Here is a 19,156-nt window from a genome sequence, read left to right as displayed (position 1 = left end):
AAAGAATAGTAAAAATATACTATATAAAAAATATATTAGAAAAAAGTATAAAAAAATAAACATGCATAAAAATAAATATTATAATTTAATATCATGTCCTTTTTAGTAATTATCTATTTAAAAGTAATTTTAACTAATATTATCCAAACAATATTTATTTTATCAAAATCAATTTTAGTATAGAGTTGCCAAACATAAATCATGTTGGTACAAACTTACTTCTATTCAAAATCAATTCTATAAAATAACTTTTATTCAAACTCCAGTTTGATAAACTACAATCCAAACACCCACTTAAATTAGACAATTGAAAGAAACTTGTGTGATATTGTTTTACTCGTTTTTTTTTTTGTCGATTTCGACAGGTGATGTCGAAATGAGTTTGTATCAAAATATAACTATCGTGAAATAGATATAATTTCTCTAAAAAATAGTGAGTTCGACCAAAAAATTATTTAATTACTGTCAAGATAATTTATGTCAAAATTGCTAGTGGTAAATTTTATGATAAACAATAAAAGAATAAATAATTAAATGGAGAAAGAACCAAATATTGATTTAAACAAAGAAATAACAAAATTCAAAGAAATTAAATGAAACTGAATCAAATAAACAAAAGGAAACAAGTTAAAAATTGACTTTTAACACTGACATGCACTTGCACTTCATGTTCTTTCGTCGCGTCGCAGAGACTGAAACTTTTATAAGTTTGTGTGATGATCTAGTGTTTATGATTGAAGTCTCTAAACTCTTCTGAATTTTTATTATTTATAGATCATGAAAATAGACTTGCTATGGAGCATGTTTATCTACTATCTTAAGTTCCTCCTTTTCCTCAGCTATGACCTTACCTTGAACGTAAAGAATTTTGACCCCCAAATTTTGATATTCACGTCTTTCTTGGTCTTCAAAGTTCTATGTTTCTTTAATTTGCTGCTCAGATTTCGCATCCATATCCTCCACTCAATTTGAAGGTCAAGTAGCAAGTCATGATGATCAAAGAAAATAAATAACTACCTTTTCGATCCAACGCTCTTTGTACCATCTTTTTTCGACTTCGACTTATCTATTTCTATTTTTATAGTCGAAACACTATTTTTATAGTCAAAACCACTGATAATAAAAAAATCCATTTTTTACCATCAATTACATTTTTCTTAAAAATTAGATTTTATATTTAAATCAATAGTAATTAGTTTTTTGAGTTAATAGTCAAAATAGTCCCTCAAAGATACATCAATCTCTATTTTCATCCCCAAAAGATAACCAACTTGGTTATGTTCATCCTTCCGTTAGTTTTTTGACACTACCGTTAACGGTTTGCTAACTTGAAACGTGAAGGGACATCACAACTTGCTAAACGACGTCGTTTTACCCTTAAAACAGTCGAAGATTCTTCTTCACTCTCATTCTTTGCTTTCCTAACCCATGATCTACCAACACCAAGACGAAGAAGATCACCATATCATCTGCAACCATTAGAGTAGTCATAGAGTATTGTTAGTGTGTCAATTCTGGAGCTTGAAATGTGCATCAACAACACAACAAGTGCTCTCAAACTTCCATTAATCCTATTCTGGTTCCTATGGAAACTTTCCAATCTGATAAATTAAAGGTTTTCATGGATACTTGGTCAAACACAACAATGGATCGTGAAATTAATGATGCCAATAACAAGAATTCTGTTTCATCAATTGGGAAGTTGTCCCTCTCTTCTCTTGATTTATCAAAGAGAAATGGATATATAGATGAAGAAGTGGGGTTAGGCAGAACCAGAAGAGAACAAGACAAGTAGTAATAATAAATCTGGCTTCTCGAATTGGCTCACACCACCCCCTTGAGTAGCTTCAATTCAAATCCGTCGTCGTTGACTAGGACAATGGTGTCATCTCTATTTGGGGTATTTCACAAGACACTTGCCTCATCGTTCTTCCTTCTTCGCATGGAAGAGCTCGAAGCATAGCTATTGTGTGAGTGTGACAGCAGAAATGAAGCGGAGATGGGGGCCAATTTTGGAGGTCACACCGGCATCAGCAGCGGCAGAAGCGGAGTCAGCGAAGGCAGCAGAGGCGTCAGCAACAGCAGTGCGAGTAGAGGCGTCGGTAGCGGGAGTAGAGACATGGGTGGAGGCAATGAAAGTAGAATCATCGGTGGCGCCAGGACCAACCGTAACTGAGGCAGTGGTGGCAGAACCGTTGCTATAGAGGATTGGCGCAGTGTTTCACCATAAAGAAGCAGGAGAAGATGATCAGTGAGGGAGTTTTAGTAGGAAATTGGGTTAGGTAGTGATTAGGGTTCATTTTTTCGGGTTTGGGATTGCCTAGTTTCAGGCTTTAACAAAAAAAGGTAACTGCCATGTCATTCTCTGTTAGTACCATGGTTCTGAAAACTGAACCGGACCGGCCGGTTCAATTGAAAAAACCAAAAACCGATCACCTCGCCGGTCTAGGTAAGATCAGAAATTGCCTGGCAAAAATCGGTGAGAAAATCGATCGAACCGGCAGTTAATCGGTGAATCAAGAGAACCGTCCGGTTTTTAGTGGTTTTTGGTTTGAAAATTAAACTACTAAACAGCTTCGTTTTGAAGGTGAAAAAAAATAGAAAAGAAAGGCCAAACGAACGTAAACAAGCTGAACCAAAAGAAAGGCCCCAATCCCCACCCCACCCTTTTCTGTCTCTCTCTCTCACTCATACCCACCAGAAAACCCTAGTCCCACCCATAATCCTCTCCTCTCTTTGAATTACAAGAATAGCCACCACCCACTATCCCATTTCAGAGCTTAAACTCATCGCCGACCCCTTCTCTATTTGTGGCCCTCTCTGTCCGAGCTCGCTTTGTCGCCGTGGGTCGCGCCACTTCGCTGCTCCTCGCCGTGGGTCGTCGTCGCTCTCCCCTCCTCGTCGTTCCTCCTTCGCCCTTCCTCGTTGGCGTTGTTTCTGCTTCTATGCTCCAAACCGTGTCTCACCGTCGTTGCTTCTTTTCTTCGCGTGGAGTCTCGAAGTCAAAGCGATTACCTTTCATCGTGTCTCATGTCGTAGTCTCTGCTTCAACCCTCTCAGGTCTCAGATCTCAGTTCTCAGTTCTCAAGTTTCTTCTTTTTTGATTCAAGCCTTCAACCCTCTCAGGTCTCAAGTCTCAGTCTCTAACACTCCCTGATTCTGTTTTCCTGATTCTATCCCTATGAAATTTGAAAGTTATTCTGAACATGCATATGATGTATTATTGATGATTCTGCTGAATTTTGAGATATTAATGTTTTGAATTTTTATTTGAATTCAGTTTGTTCATATTAAATTAATTTTGCTGAGATTGAGTCACAAATTCAATTGTTTAATTTATGAATTCGACTGAGATTGATTTTTAAATCCAACCTGTTGTATTTGTTTTGGTGAATTGTTGTTTTAATGTTATTGATTCAAAATAAAAGCATTGCCACAATTCTGTATTGAATTTGCTATATAGCTTCATATGATTTGGTTGAATTATGTTTATGATTCTTAGATTGGGTACATGTTTTAGATGTTTTGCAAAGAGATTGACTTATAGAAATTACAGAAATTCACATATGGGAGAGTTGGAGTTTTATTAATAATTTTATTATATATTTAATGAAACCGATTCAATTTCGGTTGAACCATTAAACCATTAAATCTGTCACTTGATCAATTCAATGATCGGTTCGGTTTTCGTAACCTTGGTTAGTACCATTAGTAAAAAATTAACAGAAAGATGAACGTGATCAAGTTAGTTATCTTTCGAGGACGAATTCGATTAATTTATTCTTCCATGAACGAAAATGGAAATGAATGTATTTTTCAAAGGTTATTTTAACTATTAACTTTTAATTTTTTTTATTAAAATATTCTGTTTTTTGGCAATTTAAAAAAAAAAATAAAAGGGAAGGGTGTAGACTACTAGATGGGAAATAGTGGGCCCTGAGGTGGAAAAGCGCGAGAAAGAGTGAGGAGAGGCTACGGTAGTCACACTCACTCCAAGACTGAAACTCTTTTCTTTGCTCTGCTTTTAACTAATTAAGGTCGACGAAAACGAATATTAACTCTTTCATTCATCATTCTTCTTCACCGCCACACGATAACCCTCACCTCTCTCCTTTATACATAACATGACATACATAACCACATACTACTACTATTTTTTTAATCATTTTATTTTTATTATTAGTGTCTCTTCTTTTCTTTTCATATATATAAATCTTTCCTTCCTTTTCTATTCATCTTTTCTTCCCCTTACCTCTTCTTTCTTCCTCTCTCACTCACACTCTCGCTCTCCCTTCCTTTTTCTCTTTAGTATATGACTTCTGCCATCGTCAAACACTGAGTGATGATGATGACGTTGATGGCCAAGGACGAGTGGGTCACCACCGCCATGACCGACGACACCCTTGTGGTCAACATTCTCCTCCGCCTCAAGAACTCCCTCTCCGACGAGAACAACAGCAACTCTAAGCTTCTCCCCTTCACATGGGGTCTCAGGCAGCCGCGTTCATGCTCTAGGTCAAGGACAACTCCTCCTACGTCGCGCTGCTGCGACGCCGCGGCTTCAACCAGACGCAGCCCCACCACGCCTCTCTCTTGGAGCGGCACCGCCGACGGCTACGAAGACTCCACCCGCAACAACGTCGCCAGATCCAAGGTAGTTCTCGTCTTCTTTCTCTCAACTCTCATCTATGTGCGTGCGTGTGACGCACACGGTAGCTCACGGCGGTTGATCTGGCGGCGTCATCAGACATTCTTTCTTGTCTTCTGAATGACGCTTCCTTTTGGTGTTTTTATATTTACCGTTTTACCCTTCCATCAGTTCCCGAACGCTTGCATCGTTTTCGAGTTCCCGGGCAAATCTGTCAACTCACCTCCACTTTATTTTCTTTTTCCCTTTCTATTTTTTATTTTTACTTTAAATTAAAAAACTACAATTTATGTTCCTGAGAATGAGATACGGATTACGGATGGAGAAGGATGCCTATCGTGGCGTGGCAGATAGCTCCCGTTTGCCGTGTTTCTTTTCTAAAACGGAAATGTGTTGCTTTCTGTTTCCTTCGTATCTAAAATTAAGAAATAGTAGGTTGACGGAAATGCCCTCGGGGGTGGTCAGCGGATGAAACGGGAGTGGCTAGCGCCGGCGTCTGAGATTATTGATTGACCGAAACACCCTTCCTAGGTCCAAGTAAGATTCCGCTGACACAGTTTTCCATTTGACCTGGAAAAATAGATTCCTAATTGGGGCTAACTCTCACTAATTTAGAATGCTTAATCTCACTGTGCGGGACCCTTCCATAGGGTGATTTAGTTATTATGTGTGGATTGGATTGTAGTGGAGTGGAGTGGAAGAAGAGGTAGGTTTGGTTCTTGGTGTACCCGTGGGTGTAGTGGGGGGGTATAAATGAATATCACGGGGATGATGGTATATTGATGAGAAGGAATGGCGGTAGTTGAAGTTGGTGCCCCTTAATTAACATGTTTAGCATTAAGGATTAGGAGGTGGCCCCCACCCCCGTTTTCTTCAATGAGGTGTAGAATGTAGTGGCATTGCCATACGCAAAAAAAAACCAAGTTCCCGAATACATGGCAATCTTTGCAACCACGTCCTTCTCATTCACAGGACACGTGTCATAACACTTGTTGCCATTTGAATTTCAGGGTACAGCTACGACTACTGCCACAAGTGGATACACGGTCAACTCGTCTATCCCAACGAGCAAGTGCAGAAGAAAAAAGGTATACCTACGAACCTCCTTTCTTTTGTTGCATCTTTCATCAAATGATCTCTTGATTCTCTTCTCTTGTCTTACATTACATTACATATTGTATATTTTTCAGACCTTTGCAGAACTAAAAGAACAAGAGACCTCCCTACTCAAAGAGAGGACTTATTTGAAAAAGGTATATCTTTTTATTTGCATGGTCAAAGAAAAGTTATCTCCATATTAGCATGCGGTTACTAATATCAAGCTGATTAATTAATCAGGAGATAGAAAATTTAAATGCAAACTTTGAAGCCCAGAGAGCCCAAAATGAGACCCTGAAGAGGATCAAGGTGCGGTAAAGTAAACATTCAAGGCATTCTTCCATTTTAATTTAGTGCAAAATGCCAATGATACCTATTATCTATTCCATTTCATCTCAGCGTGATATGAGCTTAAAACATCAGAAGAATCCAAGTTCAAAATCAGATGAAGAGTGCTATAAGCCTTCTTTGGGTGCCCTGGTTGAAACTAAATCACACGCAGCTTCATTCTTGATTCCAGATCTAAACATGATGCCCTGTGATGACGAATGATGAGTTGAGAGTAGAGTTGGTTACATTGCAGCGTCATCTTAACTGGATCAATGTACAGATACATGGAGAGAGCATTTTGAAGGCTCAATCCAATAGAAATCTTATGAAAAAGAAACAAGTGAGAGCCATAAATTGGAAAAGTATTTCGGTTAGTTATAGACATTAAGTGGTTCCTCCGATTCCGAGATTTCTTAAAAGGTGTGGGGATTCTTTGGGTAGTGTAAAATTGTATCATTCTTTGTAGGTTACGTTGAAAAGCTCATGGAATTGGATTCCTTTCATTACAAGGAAATCTCATTTGACGTATGGCCCATTCTATGTTGGAGTTTAGGGTAATATTATGATTGATGCATGCTGGTGCCAGATTCGTCGACGATTTTGGTGGACCCAACTTCAACGAAACTGCATTTTGTAATCGTTCATCCATCACATTACCTTGGCAACAAAATTTGAAATTTCCACCACGCTATCCAGTATCTACTCTTTTAACTTTAATTTGCCACTAAGGTTATTTTCCGTTTCCACTTCGCATTCTTTAGTTTAAACTTGAACTGATTATTATCACCATGATTCTAATGATTGTGTTCTGGACAACATTAATAACTCCGAGATTACGATTAATCGATAATATTACGTTACAAACTCATTAAAGTCTAATGTAAACACTATTAAAAAGGTGTAAATTATAATAACTCAGAATATAGCCAAATCATGGCATTAAAGACAAATGCCTAAAACGTTACATGGGAAAGGTGTAACAAACAACACTATAAAAAAATGTTGAATACTATCTGATTTAGTGGTGGGATATATTAGTAGATTTGGTAATAAATGATTTACCGGCATATTTGACAATAAATTTGTTGGGTAAATAAATTATAAAAAAATTATTGTTAGATTCGGATTTTTGACAGTAAATTTGCCAATAATAATTAGAGAGAGAGAAAAATTTGCGCGATCATTACTGTCGGATTTAGGGGGAAAATCTGACGGTAAGGTAATTAAATGAAACGCACCGTTTTGATCACAAGTTGTGCATTACTGGCGGATTTTCGATGGTAAATCTGCAGGTAAAATCGACCTTAAATTCAAATTTACGAATCTTTCCCTTCCATTTCTGCAACATCATTAACCTCACTTCTCTCCCCTTTCTCTTTCGCCGTTAGTCCCCATCGCCACCATTCGATGCCGTTTCGTTGTCGTTGACCACTTCCCACGACTCCATCCATCGTCACCATTGAGGAGCGTTAACCTGGAGCTTGTTTCTGCCATGGAGGAGCTTGTTTTTCTCATGCGAGTTAGTGCCTCTGTTGTTTGCTGTCGCCGTCGCTTGCCTCCGTCAACTGCAATGCTACCCTTCCTCCTTCATATAGGTATGTCTTCTTTCATTCCTTCTTTTTTTTGACATTGGTGGTATTTGCTAAACCCTAACGCTACATCTCTTTGCCTCCTTATATCATGTTATATTAATTAGTTGCTTTTTTTTAGATTGTATTATGATCTAGATTTGTAGATTGATGATAAAATGTTAATGTTTATCGTAGTTATCAGGGTCATAGTTCTTAACTGCATTGATTTATTGATATCGAAAGAAGATTCTTAATTGATTGTCCTCAACAAGCTCATCAATTAACATTAAATAGGTGAAATCGAAATTGATGTTTGCCTAGTTGATAAAATTAAAATGTTTATTCTCTTATCCTTTGGCGTGGTTGACTCTTTTTCATTCATAGCTTAGATAGCTAGAAACTTTGTACTAAATTATTCTCTGTTTATTTTATTTTTTCTACAGAATAACATTGTCAAAGAAGAACTATAATCATCAAATATATCTGGTTCTAGCTCATCAAAAGATCAGCCTAATTAGTAAATTTCAAGTTTGCATTTTAGGCTGTTAGCAGGCTGATATGTTAGCAGGCTGATATATTGATATTACAGTGGTTAATCAATCGTTTGTTAGTCAATTCATAAGCACTTATGCTGATCTTGTTATTGAGTATTTCATTTGTAGAATCATCTTGTATGAAAGTTTTTTTATATACATGGCCTGCAATTAAATGAACAGTATTAATAGAAACAAGCAGTATTAATAAATAGAATGTAAAATCAGTATTAATAGTAACAAGTAGCAAGTTTGTGTAGAGTAAAAGTAATCTATTTGTAGAAATTTTTTACGTTATCTATTGACATATATATGCTTTATAACTGAAGCTTTTTTTTAACTTATCCATTGACCGATGTATATTTTATACTTCGATTTAAAGTCAGCATGTTGAGTATTTGTATATATTTACTATGGATTAGTCTCTTTTTCACATCTATTTTGTGGCTTGCTTTTTTTCCCTTTGCATTGTGCTCTCTATCTCATTGTGCTCTTTTTTTCTTTTGCATTGTGATTTGAATTTTTGATTGAGTTCCATTACTAAACTAACTATTTTTTATGGTTTATTTAACTTACTTTAATTTGGATTGATTTTTAAAATGCAAGCAACATTTTTCGTTTAATAGTCATCTATGCACATTCTCATTGTCATAGCTCATTAAATTTTTTATTTATTTTGTTTCTTAAACTATATTACCAGGTAATATGTTATCAGAAATTACATTATGAAGAACAAATAAAGAATTTGTTGAGAAAAAAGAATTACAAAGGAGCAGTATTCTTAGTGGAGGAGTTTGAGGCTGAAGATGAAATGCCAAAAGATTTGCTCTCATTTGTTCATGCTCAAATGAGATTTCTGTTATTTTTTACTTGTATTTTGATATTTGAACTTGTTTGTGAACTTTTAACTAAAAATTATAAACAAATTATTATAAGAAATTGTAAAATTTTGAATTTTTTTAGTTTAAAAATTATTACATTTAAATATTTAAAATTATATGTTGAATTTTCAAATAAATTTTAAAAAAATTAATATTTAAGTTTACCGTCGGATTTCCTGTCGAGGAGAAAAAGTTCGACGGTAATAAGCTCCACAATTTCACCAATTAAAAGTTTATATCCGTCATTAAATTCGCTGTTAATTAGCGGCGGACAAAAAAATCTGTCAGTAAACAGTTACCGCAAGATTTATACCGTCAGATTTATTCTGCCGCTAAATCTGACATAAACAAGTTACTGACGGTTTCTTTTGGTAAATCCTCCGATAAATTCGACTGCATCTGGTTACTTTCTTATAGCGAAAAAAAAAAGAAAACTTCACAAATAACACCTTAAAATACTACTGACTTAAATACTAGAATATCTTCGCAGGTTACTCTTCTACCCTAGTTTTAACTCAAGCCATATTAAGATCACAGTAACTCTTCATTTCAGAAACCTTGCATTAAGTATGCACAAATTATAATAGGCAAGTGCATATATGTGGGGCAAAATTAGAATACAAGAGAAATCGAACTAGAATAATTCAAATTCTATTTCGTTTTTGTCATATTTTGCCTTCTTTTTTGTAAAATAGGGACGCGTTGTGAACTTGTGATTAATGATTGTGCACTTGTGCCATATTTCGTAAATCAATCCTATAGGCTCTAGGACCCACCCCGAAGGCCGGTGTTTATGGTAAAATGTTTTACAAATTGAATTGAAAATGTATCAAACTATTATAAATAATTTGAAATTTGTATTAAGCTATTTTTTTACATAATAAATTGGTTTCAAATTACCTTATAGTTCAGTGCACAACTTTAAACGAATTCACTAAAATTGAATAAGTTTTGATTTTATAATCAGTTTAAATCAATATATATATATAAAATTAGTTTTAACCAATTTATATATAAGTAATTATTCAAGCCAGTTTGGCCTGATATTGTCCCGACGGTTAAGATAGGTTTGATTGAGGTCAACCAATTGACTCAAGAATCAATTATTACCATTTAAAAGTCAAAAAAATTTTGTTTGGTTTTAAATTAAAGCAAACCACAAAAACTTGGTTTTAATAATAAAAAATTGTGGGTTCATGGAACAATTTATTAGGGGTGTAATCGATTCGGTTTGGTTCGGTTTTGGATTGAAAACTAACCGAACCGACCTGATCGGTTCTACAATGATACTAACCATTCGGTTGGCTGCTGTTTGAACAACCGAACCGAATCGAACCGAACCAACAGCGGTTTGGTTCGGTCAGTTTTTTCGGTTTTTTATACCTAATGATCAGAATTTAAATTACCATAAAATGAAGTTTAAAACCTTCAATAAACTAGAATAACAAGAGTATATCACATCCAAATTCAATACAAATTCAACTTAATTAAACATAAAACAAAGACAACTAAAAATGTCTAGCAAAACGACAAAAATAAACACACTTTAAACCGAAACAGTCACTTTAAAACAAATAAAAACCAAACAGCCACCATGCTTAATCTGAATACACACCAGGCGTCAGTTCATTGGGCTATTCATTGCTTGTTGGCTGCATATATATAAACATAACAATGAAAAATTAGCATTTTAACTCATCAACATCACAAAGAGTATTGTTTCCAGTAACAAATTTAGCATTCAAACTTGTGAAATATATTAATTATATGCAACCAAATTAAACCACAACAACAAATTGTGAAACATATATATACAACCAATTTAAGCCACAACAACAAATCTTGCAGCCATGTTGATCTCATAATTGGACCCTACTGCAATAATCTGCATGATTGCCTTTGTGCTACTTGCCTAAATTATTGCATGAAGAAATTGTAATGTACTATCAGATCAAATGTAAACCCATGTGCCATGTACCTATCTCTAAGCTTCATTGTGAAAGAGCCATGGTTCTAAATTAAGTACTGTTTAGATTGATAACTCAAAACAAGGTGGAATAAATAAAACAATTGAGTAATATCACGTGTGAAGAAGGTTTTCACAAGGTTAAACTCTTTATTTACTCTCTAGTGATAGATTATAGAGATATAAAGAAGATTCCCTCGTGTTCAAGTCACTAAGTACCCATTCCCCTTCCCTTAAAGCTGGAATATTAACATTCGTGATATAATCTTTCCAATCTATTGCCTTTACATCAAATCCAAAATCTCTTTTCTCTTCTTCAAACATGATTTCCATTAATCTTTTTGTGTTAGTGTTATCAAACCTGCATCAAAGTAATTATTAGTCCATTGGGCTAGAAAACACTAAAGAGTACTACTATTCACGTTCATTTTTGCCTCTAAACCTGATTTATTAAGTATGGGATACTGCATGACATAATGCAGATATAAGGACATGACAATGTTTAAAAATTTGTGGCTAACTAAAATATCCCAAATTCATAACCTAATCCAACACTAAATTAATCCAACATAAATTAATCCAGCAGCAAGAATATCTAATAACTTGTAATAAATTTTGAAAAAACCAAAGACTAGGGAGACAAAACTAGTCCTGAAGATTAATCAAAGAGAAAATGCAATTAGGATTCAAGTGGCCGGGAAATGACTAAAGTAGGTAAAATATCTCTGTAAGCACCAATTTTTTTTATTTTGGTTATATGAGTTAATATTCGGAATTGGAATCTTAATTGATATGATATAAAGAAGTAAAAATTTAAAAAATTAAATCATGTGGATTTATAATCAAAATTGTGATAAGAAGTATATATATACAAAGAGCTTCTTCAATTCAACGAACAGCAACAGCAACAAATTTTCAATCAACCTAGCAACAAGAATATCTAATAAGTAATAAGTTACAACAAATTGTGAAAAAATCGAGTTACCAACCTCAGAAGACGACATTGTGAGTTGCAGGAAAAGGCTCGGACCAGGGGTTTTCTCGCCAACGAAGAGGAACTACTCGATGACGGAGACTGCTGGACGGCAACGAGGACTGCTGTTCGGTGACGGGGAAGAACGGCTCAGACGGAGATCGACGACGGCAAGACGATGGCGTGAAGACAACTCTCTGCAACGCCTGTGATGGAGATCGACGACGTCCTTCATGGCGACTCAACGACGGCGCTCTCAGCTCTCAGCTCTCTGGCTCTCTCAAGCTCTCATTCTCTCAGGGTCTCAGGCAATCAGGCATAGAGGAGAAAGATGGACCTTAGTTTACTGATGCATTGTGTTGTAGGGTTGTGACTTGTGGCTGCGCTGAGTTGGGATTGGGAGGTTAGAGGTTTGCATATTAGGTTAAAGGGCAAATGTGTAAAAACAAGCATTTCTGAACCAATATTTCGATTCGGTTTGGTTCGGTTCGATTTTTACTGAGCCAACCAAAAACCGAATCGAACCGATCGGTTTAATTCGAAAAAACAAAAAAATAATTTCTTCGGTTTTTCATTCGGTTGTTGTAAATTTCGGTTCGGTTTTGCAGTAAATTTTGGTTCAGTTCGATAACTTACACCCCTACAATTTATCAAACAGCGGGTAGGCACAAGCTAATTAATGAGATAAAGTCCTTGATGTGTATATATATATATATTGACGAGATGAATGAAGAAAAAGATAAACTGAAGAACAAGTGTATGAATTAGAATAAGAATAATGTGAAGAAAAGATAAACTGAGATAAAAAGATGAGAGAGGAAGAAGATATCAGAAAGAAAAAAATACCACTTAATGCCTAATGAATATAGCTTCTCAATTGAGTATTTGTTATTTTCAGCCTAGTACTTTTTCTCACAATTTGAGCTTGTGGTTCATGGGTCATCTGTCTTTTTTTCATAACAAACTCTGCATTTGGCACTATTCCATTGTGAAAATGACTTTGTTGTTCCTCTTTATTGTCTTTCTTTGTTACAATACCTTCTCCGTTAAAAGCAACATTATCTTTAAGGTTGAAGTAAGGAAACAACTTGAGAAATTTTGTAGCATTTTTTCAAGTTGCCAATTCTTTAGGACTATCTTCCCATTGGATTAGAAGTTGAGGACTCTCAATGTTGCCTTGCATAATTATTCTAGTGGCTAGAATGGTTTGTGGCTACAAAACTAGACCTTGCTCACATGTTGTGAAAGGAAGAGGCAAATATTGTTGTATGTCATCTCCTTTGAATATTTTAGCAACAAAATATGAAAAACAAGATGAATTCTTGCTGACTTAGGAAGCTCTAACTTGTAGACAATAAGGCTAATCTTACGGAGTATGTTAAAGGGCATAAAAATCTCAGTCCAAGCTTCTGATTCTTTTGAAATGCTAGTGACGGTTGCTGGTATTGCTGCAACTTAACTAAAACCAAGTCTCTCTCTTCTAATTCCCAATGTATTCTCTTCCCATCAGCATGGTCTTTCATAAATTTTTGAGCCTTATGGAGATTTTTTTAAGTTTGCCAAGCAGTTGGTCTCGCTCTTCTAACAACCTTATGCTTACAAATTTGGCTCATCATTTGGACTTTTTTATACCGCAATAAACCTGGAGGTTCCTTTTCAAATAATGCTTTGTAAGGAGTCATTTTAATGATATTATAAAAGAAAGTATTGTACCAAGATTGTGCTCAAGGCAAAAATTTCAACCACTTTTTCGGATTGTCATAACAAAAGCACTGACGACGCCCAATTGTATGAGTTGGGATTTCTCAAAATAGGATTAACATTGCAAGTATAGATCCAAACCCAACAATCAGTCGCCGACCAATTTGAAAATTCACAAGATGTGTCACAACTCAAAACCAATTTAAACCGAGAGTATTTGACTCCCGGGTCGTCTCCCAAGGAATCACCAAAGGACAATGAGTGTGCAAATTCCGGTTGTAGTGATCAAGGGGTTGTCAATGAAGAAATGAACATATAAAGCAATAAAAGAACATGCAAAATTGTAATAATTGAACTAATGAAGAAATTAAAGAACCGACTATGTAATATAAACAAGTAAAGTATAAAAGAGATTAACATAGCAATGTATGAAAGATTGAAAGCATAAAAAAAAGGGGTCTTGGCTTGGAGTGAGCTAAGGGTCCTTTCCTTGTTGGAACCAAAACTATGACGATTATGATGGATTAGTCTCACTTGATCAACCCTCACATCGGAAAGTAAGTAAAATGAGCGTTAGTGGGAACAAATTAGAAACAAATTGCTTACTAATTGCCTTACCAACAAATTAGCGTTAGTGGGAACAAGAACAATTAACAATCTAAGAATTGACACTAAATGTTGGACATTCCAACTCTAGGAACCCAATTGCTCACTTTACCCAAGCCAAGAGACAAAAATTTAGCCTAAAACCATGTTTGACATTTTGTCAAACATTTGATGGGCAAAAAGCTTAAACATGAGGAAAATGAGAAATGACTTGAAACCAAAAGCAACAATTGATCTCAATCAACAAGAATAGTATAAGAAAGCATAAAACCAACATCAAACATTAAATTCATCAACAAGAAGGTGAAATTGCAAGAGAGAAGCAAAATTGAACTATAACTTGAATTAGAAAAAAGAGTAATGACAATATAACTATAAAGAGTAATAACAAGAGAATACTTACAAAGAGATTAGCAAAATCTAATGATAAAAAATGGAAATGGCACTTGGAATGTAAAACCCTAATAAAACCCTGATGGAGAAGATAAGAAAACTTAGAGAAAACTAAAACTAAAAACCTTCTACTCTACTCCTAAAACTATACTAATGATATGCTATGTTCTTTTCTTCATTCCCCTTCCAATATGAGCTAAAAGACTTCACAAATGGACCTCCAAAGCCCTCAAATTGCGAGTCACGTGCTTTTCTAATGATGTCATGCGCGGACATTTGTGCGGATGCACAGACGTGTGCGTCTGCACACTTTGCAAAATTCCCAACCTGTGCATACGCACATGTAGCTGTGCGTACGCACATGTAGCTGTGCGCACGCACACTAGGCGATGCTTGACGGGATGCGCGATGCGCTCGAAATGATTTACGCGCTCTCCTTGGGCTCCTGTGCGGACGCACAAGAGGCTGTGCACACGCACAGGTCTCTGAGGTCATCTCCTTTGATTCTTCAAGTTTCCTCCACTTTGCATTCTCTTCTTCCATTTTCTCCAACCCATTCCTACCTTATACACCTGAAATCACTCACAAACACATCAAGGCATCAAATGTAAGGCAAATGGAATAAAATAGATCAAACTAAGCACAAAAGAGCGTATTTTCATAATCAAGCACGATTTGGGAGGAAGATTCAAAAACATGCTATTAAAGGGAATAAGTGCAAGTTTATATGATAAAATCCATTCAATTCTAACCAAAATTCATCATCAAATATGGATTCATCAATTCCTCCACACTTAAACACTAGCATGTCCTCATGCTAAACACACTCAAAGGAGATAGATGAAAGGAAAAATGACTTATGCTATATATTACTTAAATGCATGCAACTATCTTATGGGTGATAGCCAAAATGTGCTACGACGAGAGTTGGTAGAAACAAACCATGAAATTCCAATCCATCATAAGAAAGCTTGAAGGCCAATGCAAAGAGTTCATGCATTAAGATCAATGTCCAAAGAATTGAATCGAAATTTTCAAAATTATTCAATCAAACAACTTGCAAGAGGAAACAATATAAGGAGCAAGAACATAGAATTGAGCTATCGAACCCCTCACTGGATGTGTATCCACTCAGTTCTCTCAGTGTTTAAGGTTTAACCACTCAATTCTCCTTTCATCATGCTTTTCAAAGATTTTCAAGCCATCTAACAATAAACTAGTATTTAATGCATGAATAACAATTATCATGAGGTCTTTAGAGGGATGTAATGGGGCTAGGGTTCATGTAGGATGAAATATGGTTAAGTGGACTTAAAGAATTAGTTCTTTGATTAGCTTGAGTGTCCACCTATTCCTATATCACCTATATACACTTAACAATATAACCTATCTACCCATTTTCTTTTTTTTTTCTATCTCACCACACTCATGCATTTTCTTTTCAAATATGGCATGTGCATCCTTTATTTAACTCTTTATTTTATACTTTGTTATGCACAAGTTTTTTTTAAAGCAGGTGTGCGTGCGCACACAGGTCCGTGCGCACGCACAGAGGGTGAGAATAGGGGAGGTTGTTCCCACGCACAGGTCGTTCCATCACCCCCACCAGAGGGGCTAACAAAGGGTGTGCGGGCCCATATGTCTGTGCGGCTGCACAGATGAAGCGCAAAAAGGGACTCGTGCGTACGCACGTAGGTGTGTGCATGCACAGATCGGAGAAAATGAGGCAGCGCGCACACACAGGCTGCGTTGGCGCTGCGACCAGAGGACATGCTAAGACGTGTGCGGATGCACAGGGGCCTAAAAACACAAGTTGTGTGCACGCATAGCGTGGTGCGTACGCACAGATGCCCTGTTTAAGAATTTTCTTTTCTCTTAAAAACTAAGGTTCCCAACCTTAGCACACCAACATATCAATCCCATATCATTCAAACAAGCAAAAAATCATAATCCACAAGTGATTCAACTTATACAACTCAAAATTATCCAACCAAATCTAATCTAAGCATTATAACATAAGAAAACAAATAGTTCAAGAAAGCTATAAACAAGAGATAGAATTGGAAAATGTTACCATGGTGGGGTGCCTCCCACCAAGCACTTTGGTTTAGAGTCTTAAGTTGGACTTGCATGGCTTCATTGGTCACTTAGGAAGTTCCCCAAGGAGGAAAATCTCCAACTTCTTGGCTTGCTTTAGTTGAGCAAGATCCTTTGACTCTTTGGCACTATCCTCCTTCCCTTGCTCCTTGTCATCTTCAGTCACTTTGTCTTCAACTATGTTGCATCCAAAAATAGAGCAAGCTTCAAGAATGGGTTTGTTAGACTCCTCCAAAGTGAACTTGACTAACTTGCTATCCGACTCAAAAGAATAGACTTCTGAGTGTGCATCTAACTTGAAACGGGTTGTCTTCAAGAATGGTCGTCCAGGGAGTATTGATGATGGCTTGGTTGAGTCAATAGGAGGGGTCTCCAAGATGAGAAAATCAGCTGGAAAGAGCAATCCTTGAATATTGACAATTATATTCTCTGCAATCCCCACAACTGACACAATACTCTTGTCGACTAACACAAACCTCACCTTGGATCTCTTTAGGGGTGCTAAGTTCAATCTTTCATAGATGGGGAGTGGCATGATGCTCACACACGCCCCTAAATCACACATACAGTCCGTGAACTTGGTTCCACCAATTAAACAAGTAACAAAACATGAGCCGGGATCATTGCATTTTTCAGGAAGTAAAGAAGAGATAGAATTATCTACTGGCTTTTTGTTGAGGTTGCAAAGCTTGTCTTTGTGAGTACAAATATCCTTGAGGAACTTGGCATATTTTGACATTTGTTGAATGGCTTGAAAGAGAGGGATGGTAACTTCAACTTTCTCAAAAACTTCCACCACAGTTGGGTAAAGATCTTCTTGCTTTTTGCTTTCTTGCTAAGGTTGAAAATGGAATGGGCAAAAGCTCTTCAAGCAAGGTCTTTCTCTTGGGCTCCTTGACCCTTGGTGGTTCTTCCTCACTTTTGTCAACATTTTCATCTTCACTCCTCATCACCTCAACTTCATCTTCTACCTCCTCATTGTTTGTCTCCTCACTCAACCTTGAAGGTATAGCAACATTCTTATCCAATTTAGTACCACTCCTAAGAGTAATGGCATTTATGCTTCCTTTAGGATTGTGTTGAGGTTGGGAGGGTAAACTACTTGAGGTTGAAGCTGGTTGGGTGCTCTGTGTGGTTTGAGGAGGGAGAGTTAAACGGGTAAGGGCTTCGACTATTGTAGCCATGTATGCATCTTGTTTCTTTTGAAACTCTCTTTGTTCTTGCATGAAGGTGTGAATTGTGTCATTCATGTGGGATTAATTGGAGGGAAGGACTTGGTTAACTTGAGAAGGATTTGATCTACTATTTGGATGTTGATAATTCACTTGAGATGGATATTGTGGGGGTTGTTGGTATGGTATTGGTATTGTGGTTAGCCTTGGGGGTGTTGATGGTAGTAGACTTGAGCATTTTGATTGGGTTGAGCTTGGGGAGCTTGATTCCACCTTTGGTTTGAGTTATCTTTCCACCCTTGGTTTTGATTACCTCTATGTGGGTAAGGTCCTTGGTTGTAGTTGGGTCTTTGTGGGTAGGGGTTAGCAACCGCCAATGTAGTGTCCTCTTGGATTTGAGGACACTCATCGGTGTAATGAGTAGTACAAGCACAAACACCACATATCCTTGATGGTCCTTCAATCCTAGGAGGTTGAGGTGGGGCATTCATCAAAGCTTGAGAAATTTGTTGCCCTTGGGTGATTTGCCTCAACAAAATCGTCATCTCACCTAGAGTCTTAGTCAAAATTGCATCCCCGGAGGGAGAAACCTCACTTAAAGCTTTTGGTTGTGGACTCCTTGCCCTTGAATGCTGAGTTAAGTCCGCTAAGTCTGATATCACTTTCCATTCCTCTACTGCGGTCTTGTTTTTGGTCAATGATCCTCCACTCACGGCATCCAAGAGAAGCTTATCTTGGTGGTGCATTCCTTGATAGAAATAACTGATAAGAACCAACCCATCTATCCGGTGGTGAGGGAAAGCTTCCAGCAACTTCTTAAATCTCTCCCAATATTCATACAAAGTCTCCCCATCCCGTTGAATAATGCAAGAAATCTCTCTTCTCAGCCTGTCTATTTTCTAGGGAGGGTAGAACTTCTCCAAAAATTCTTTCTGCAACAAGTCCCAATTGGATCTAACTTCACTCGGCTGAGTATAAAATCACTCCTTTGCTTTTTCTTCCAAAGAAAAAGGGAAAGCGAAGACCAACACCGCGGCTTTATCCGCTCCATGTCTTCTCGCAGTTGCACATGCAACTTGGAAATCCTTAAGGTGCTTCAGAGGATCTTCTCCAGGAAATCCATTGTACTTGGGGAGCAAGTTGATTGTGATAGACTTAAGCTCAAAATTCGGATCCAAGGCCGGATA

At 36.8% G+C, this 19,156-nt stretch overlaps 2 protein-coding genes and 1 non-coding gene across 3 annotated transcripts in view; 2 read left to right on the top strand and 1 right to left on the bottom strand.

Moving 5' to 3' along the window:
• LOC107470431 (uncharacterized) overlaps window positions 1–3,032 on the bottom strand; it is a 13,548-nt gene extending 10,516 nt beyond the window's left edge. The window contains exons 1-3 of the mRNA XM_016089834.1: window positions 3,016–3,032; window positions 2,026–2,198; window positions 1,385–1,469 (exon numbers count right to left, since the gene is read on the bottom strand). Of these exons, the coding sequence (XP_015945320.1) occupies window positions 1,385–1,469; window positions 2,026–2,198; window positions 3,016–3,032 (275 nt within the window). The remainder of the gene's footprint in view (window positions 1–1,384; window positions 1,470–2,025; window positions 2,199–3,015) is intronic.
• Window positions 3,033–4,086: 1,054 nt separating this feature from the next.
• LOC107470501 (uncharacterized) lies at window positions 4,087–6,793 on the top strand. The gene is made up of 5 exons (XM_016089903.3): window positions 4,087–4,654; window positions 5,659–5,736; window positions 5,839–5,901; window positions 5,987–6,055; window positions 6,146–6,793. The coding sequence occupies exons 1-5, from the start codon at window positions 4,343–4,345 to the stop codon at window positions 6,296–6,298; spliced, it is 675 nt and encodes a 224-aa protein (XP_015945389.1). The 5' UTR covers window positions 4,087–4,342; the 3' UTR covers window positions 6,299–6,793.
• An 11,959-nt stretch (window positions 6,794–18,752) lies between these two features.
• On the top strand, window positions 18,753–18,859 carry LOC127743701 (small nucleolar RNA R71). Its single transcript, XR_008005085.1, has one exon. It is a non-coding gene; the product is annotated as a small nucleolar RNA R71 (small nucleolar RNA).
• Window positions 18,860–19,156: the final 297 nt, after the last annotated feature.

This window comes from Arachis duranensis, chromosome 10 (genome assembly GCF_000817695.3).
Source record: "Arachis duranensis cultivar V14167 chromosome 10, aradu.V14167.gnm2.J7QH, whole genome shotgun sequence".
In the NCBI taxonomy this organism is placed as follows: Eukaryota; Viridiplantae; Streptophyta; class Magnoliopsida; order Fabales; family Fabaceae; genus Arachis; species Arachis duranensis.
Note: the sequence above shows the minus strand (reverse complement) of the source record. Positions and strands in the feature narration are given on the sequence as shown.

Excerpts from the sequence above, each read along its gene's own strand:
- LOC107470501 (XM_016089903.3), top strand. The coding sequence starts at position 4,343 with ATGATGATGACGTTGATGGCCAAGGACGAGTGGGTCACCACCGCCATG. Across the intron at positions 4,655-5,658 it reads ACAACGTCGCCAGATCCAAG|GGTACAGCTACGACTACTGC; the intron begins GTAGTTCTCGTC and ends TTTGAATTTCAG. Across the intron at positions 5,737-5,838 it reads GCAAGTGCAGAAGAAAAAAG|ACCTTTGCAGAACTAAAAGA; the intron begins GTATACCTACGA and ends TATATTTTTCAG.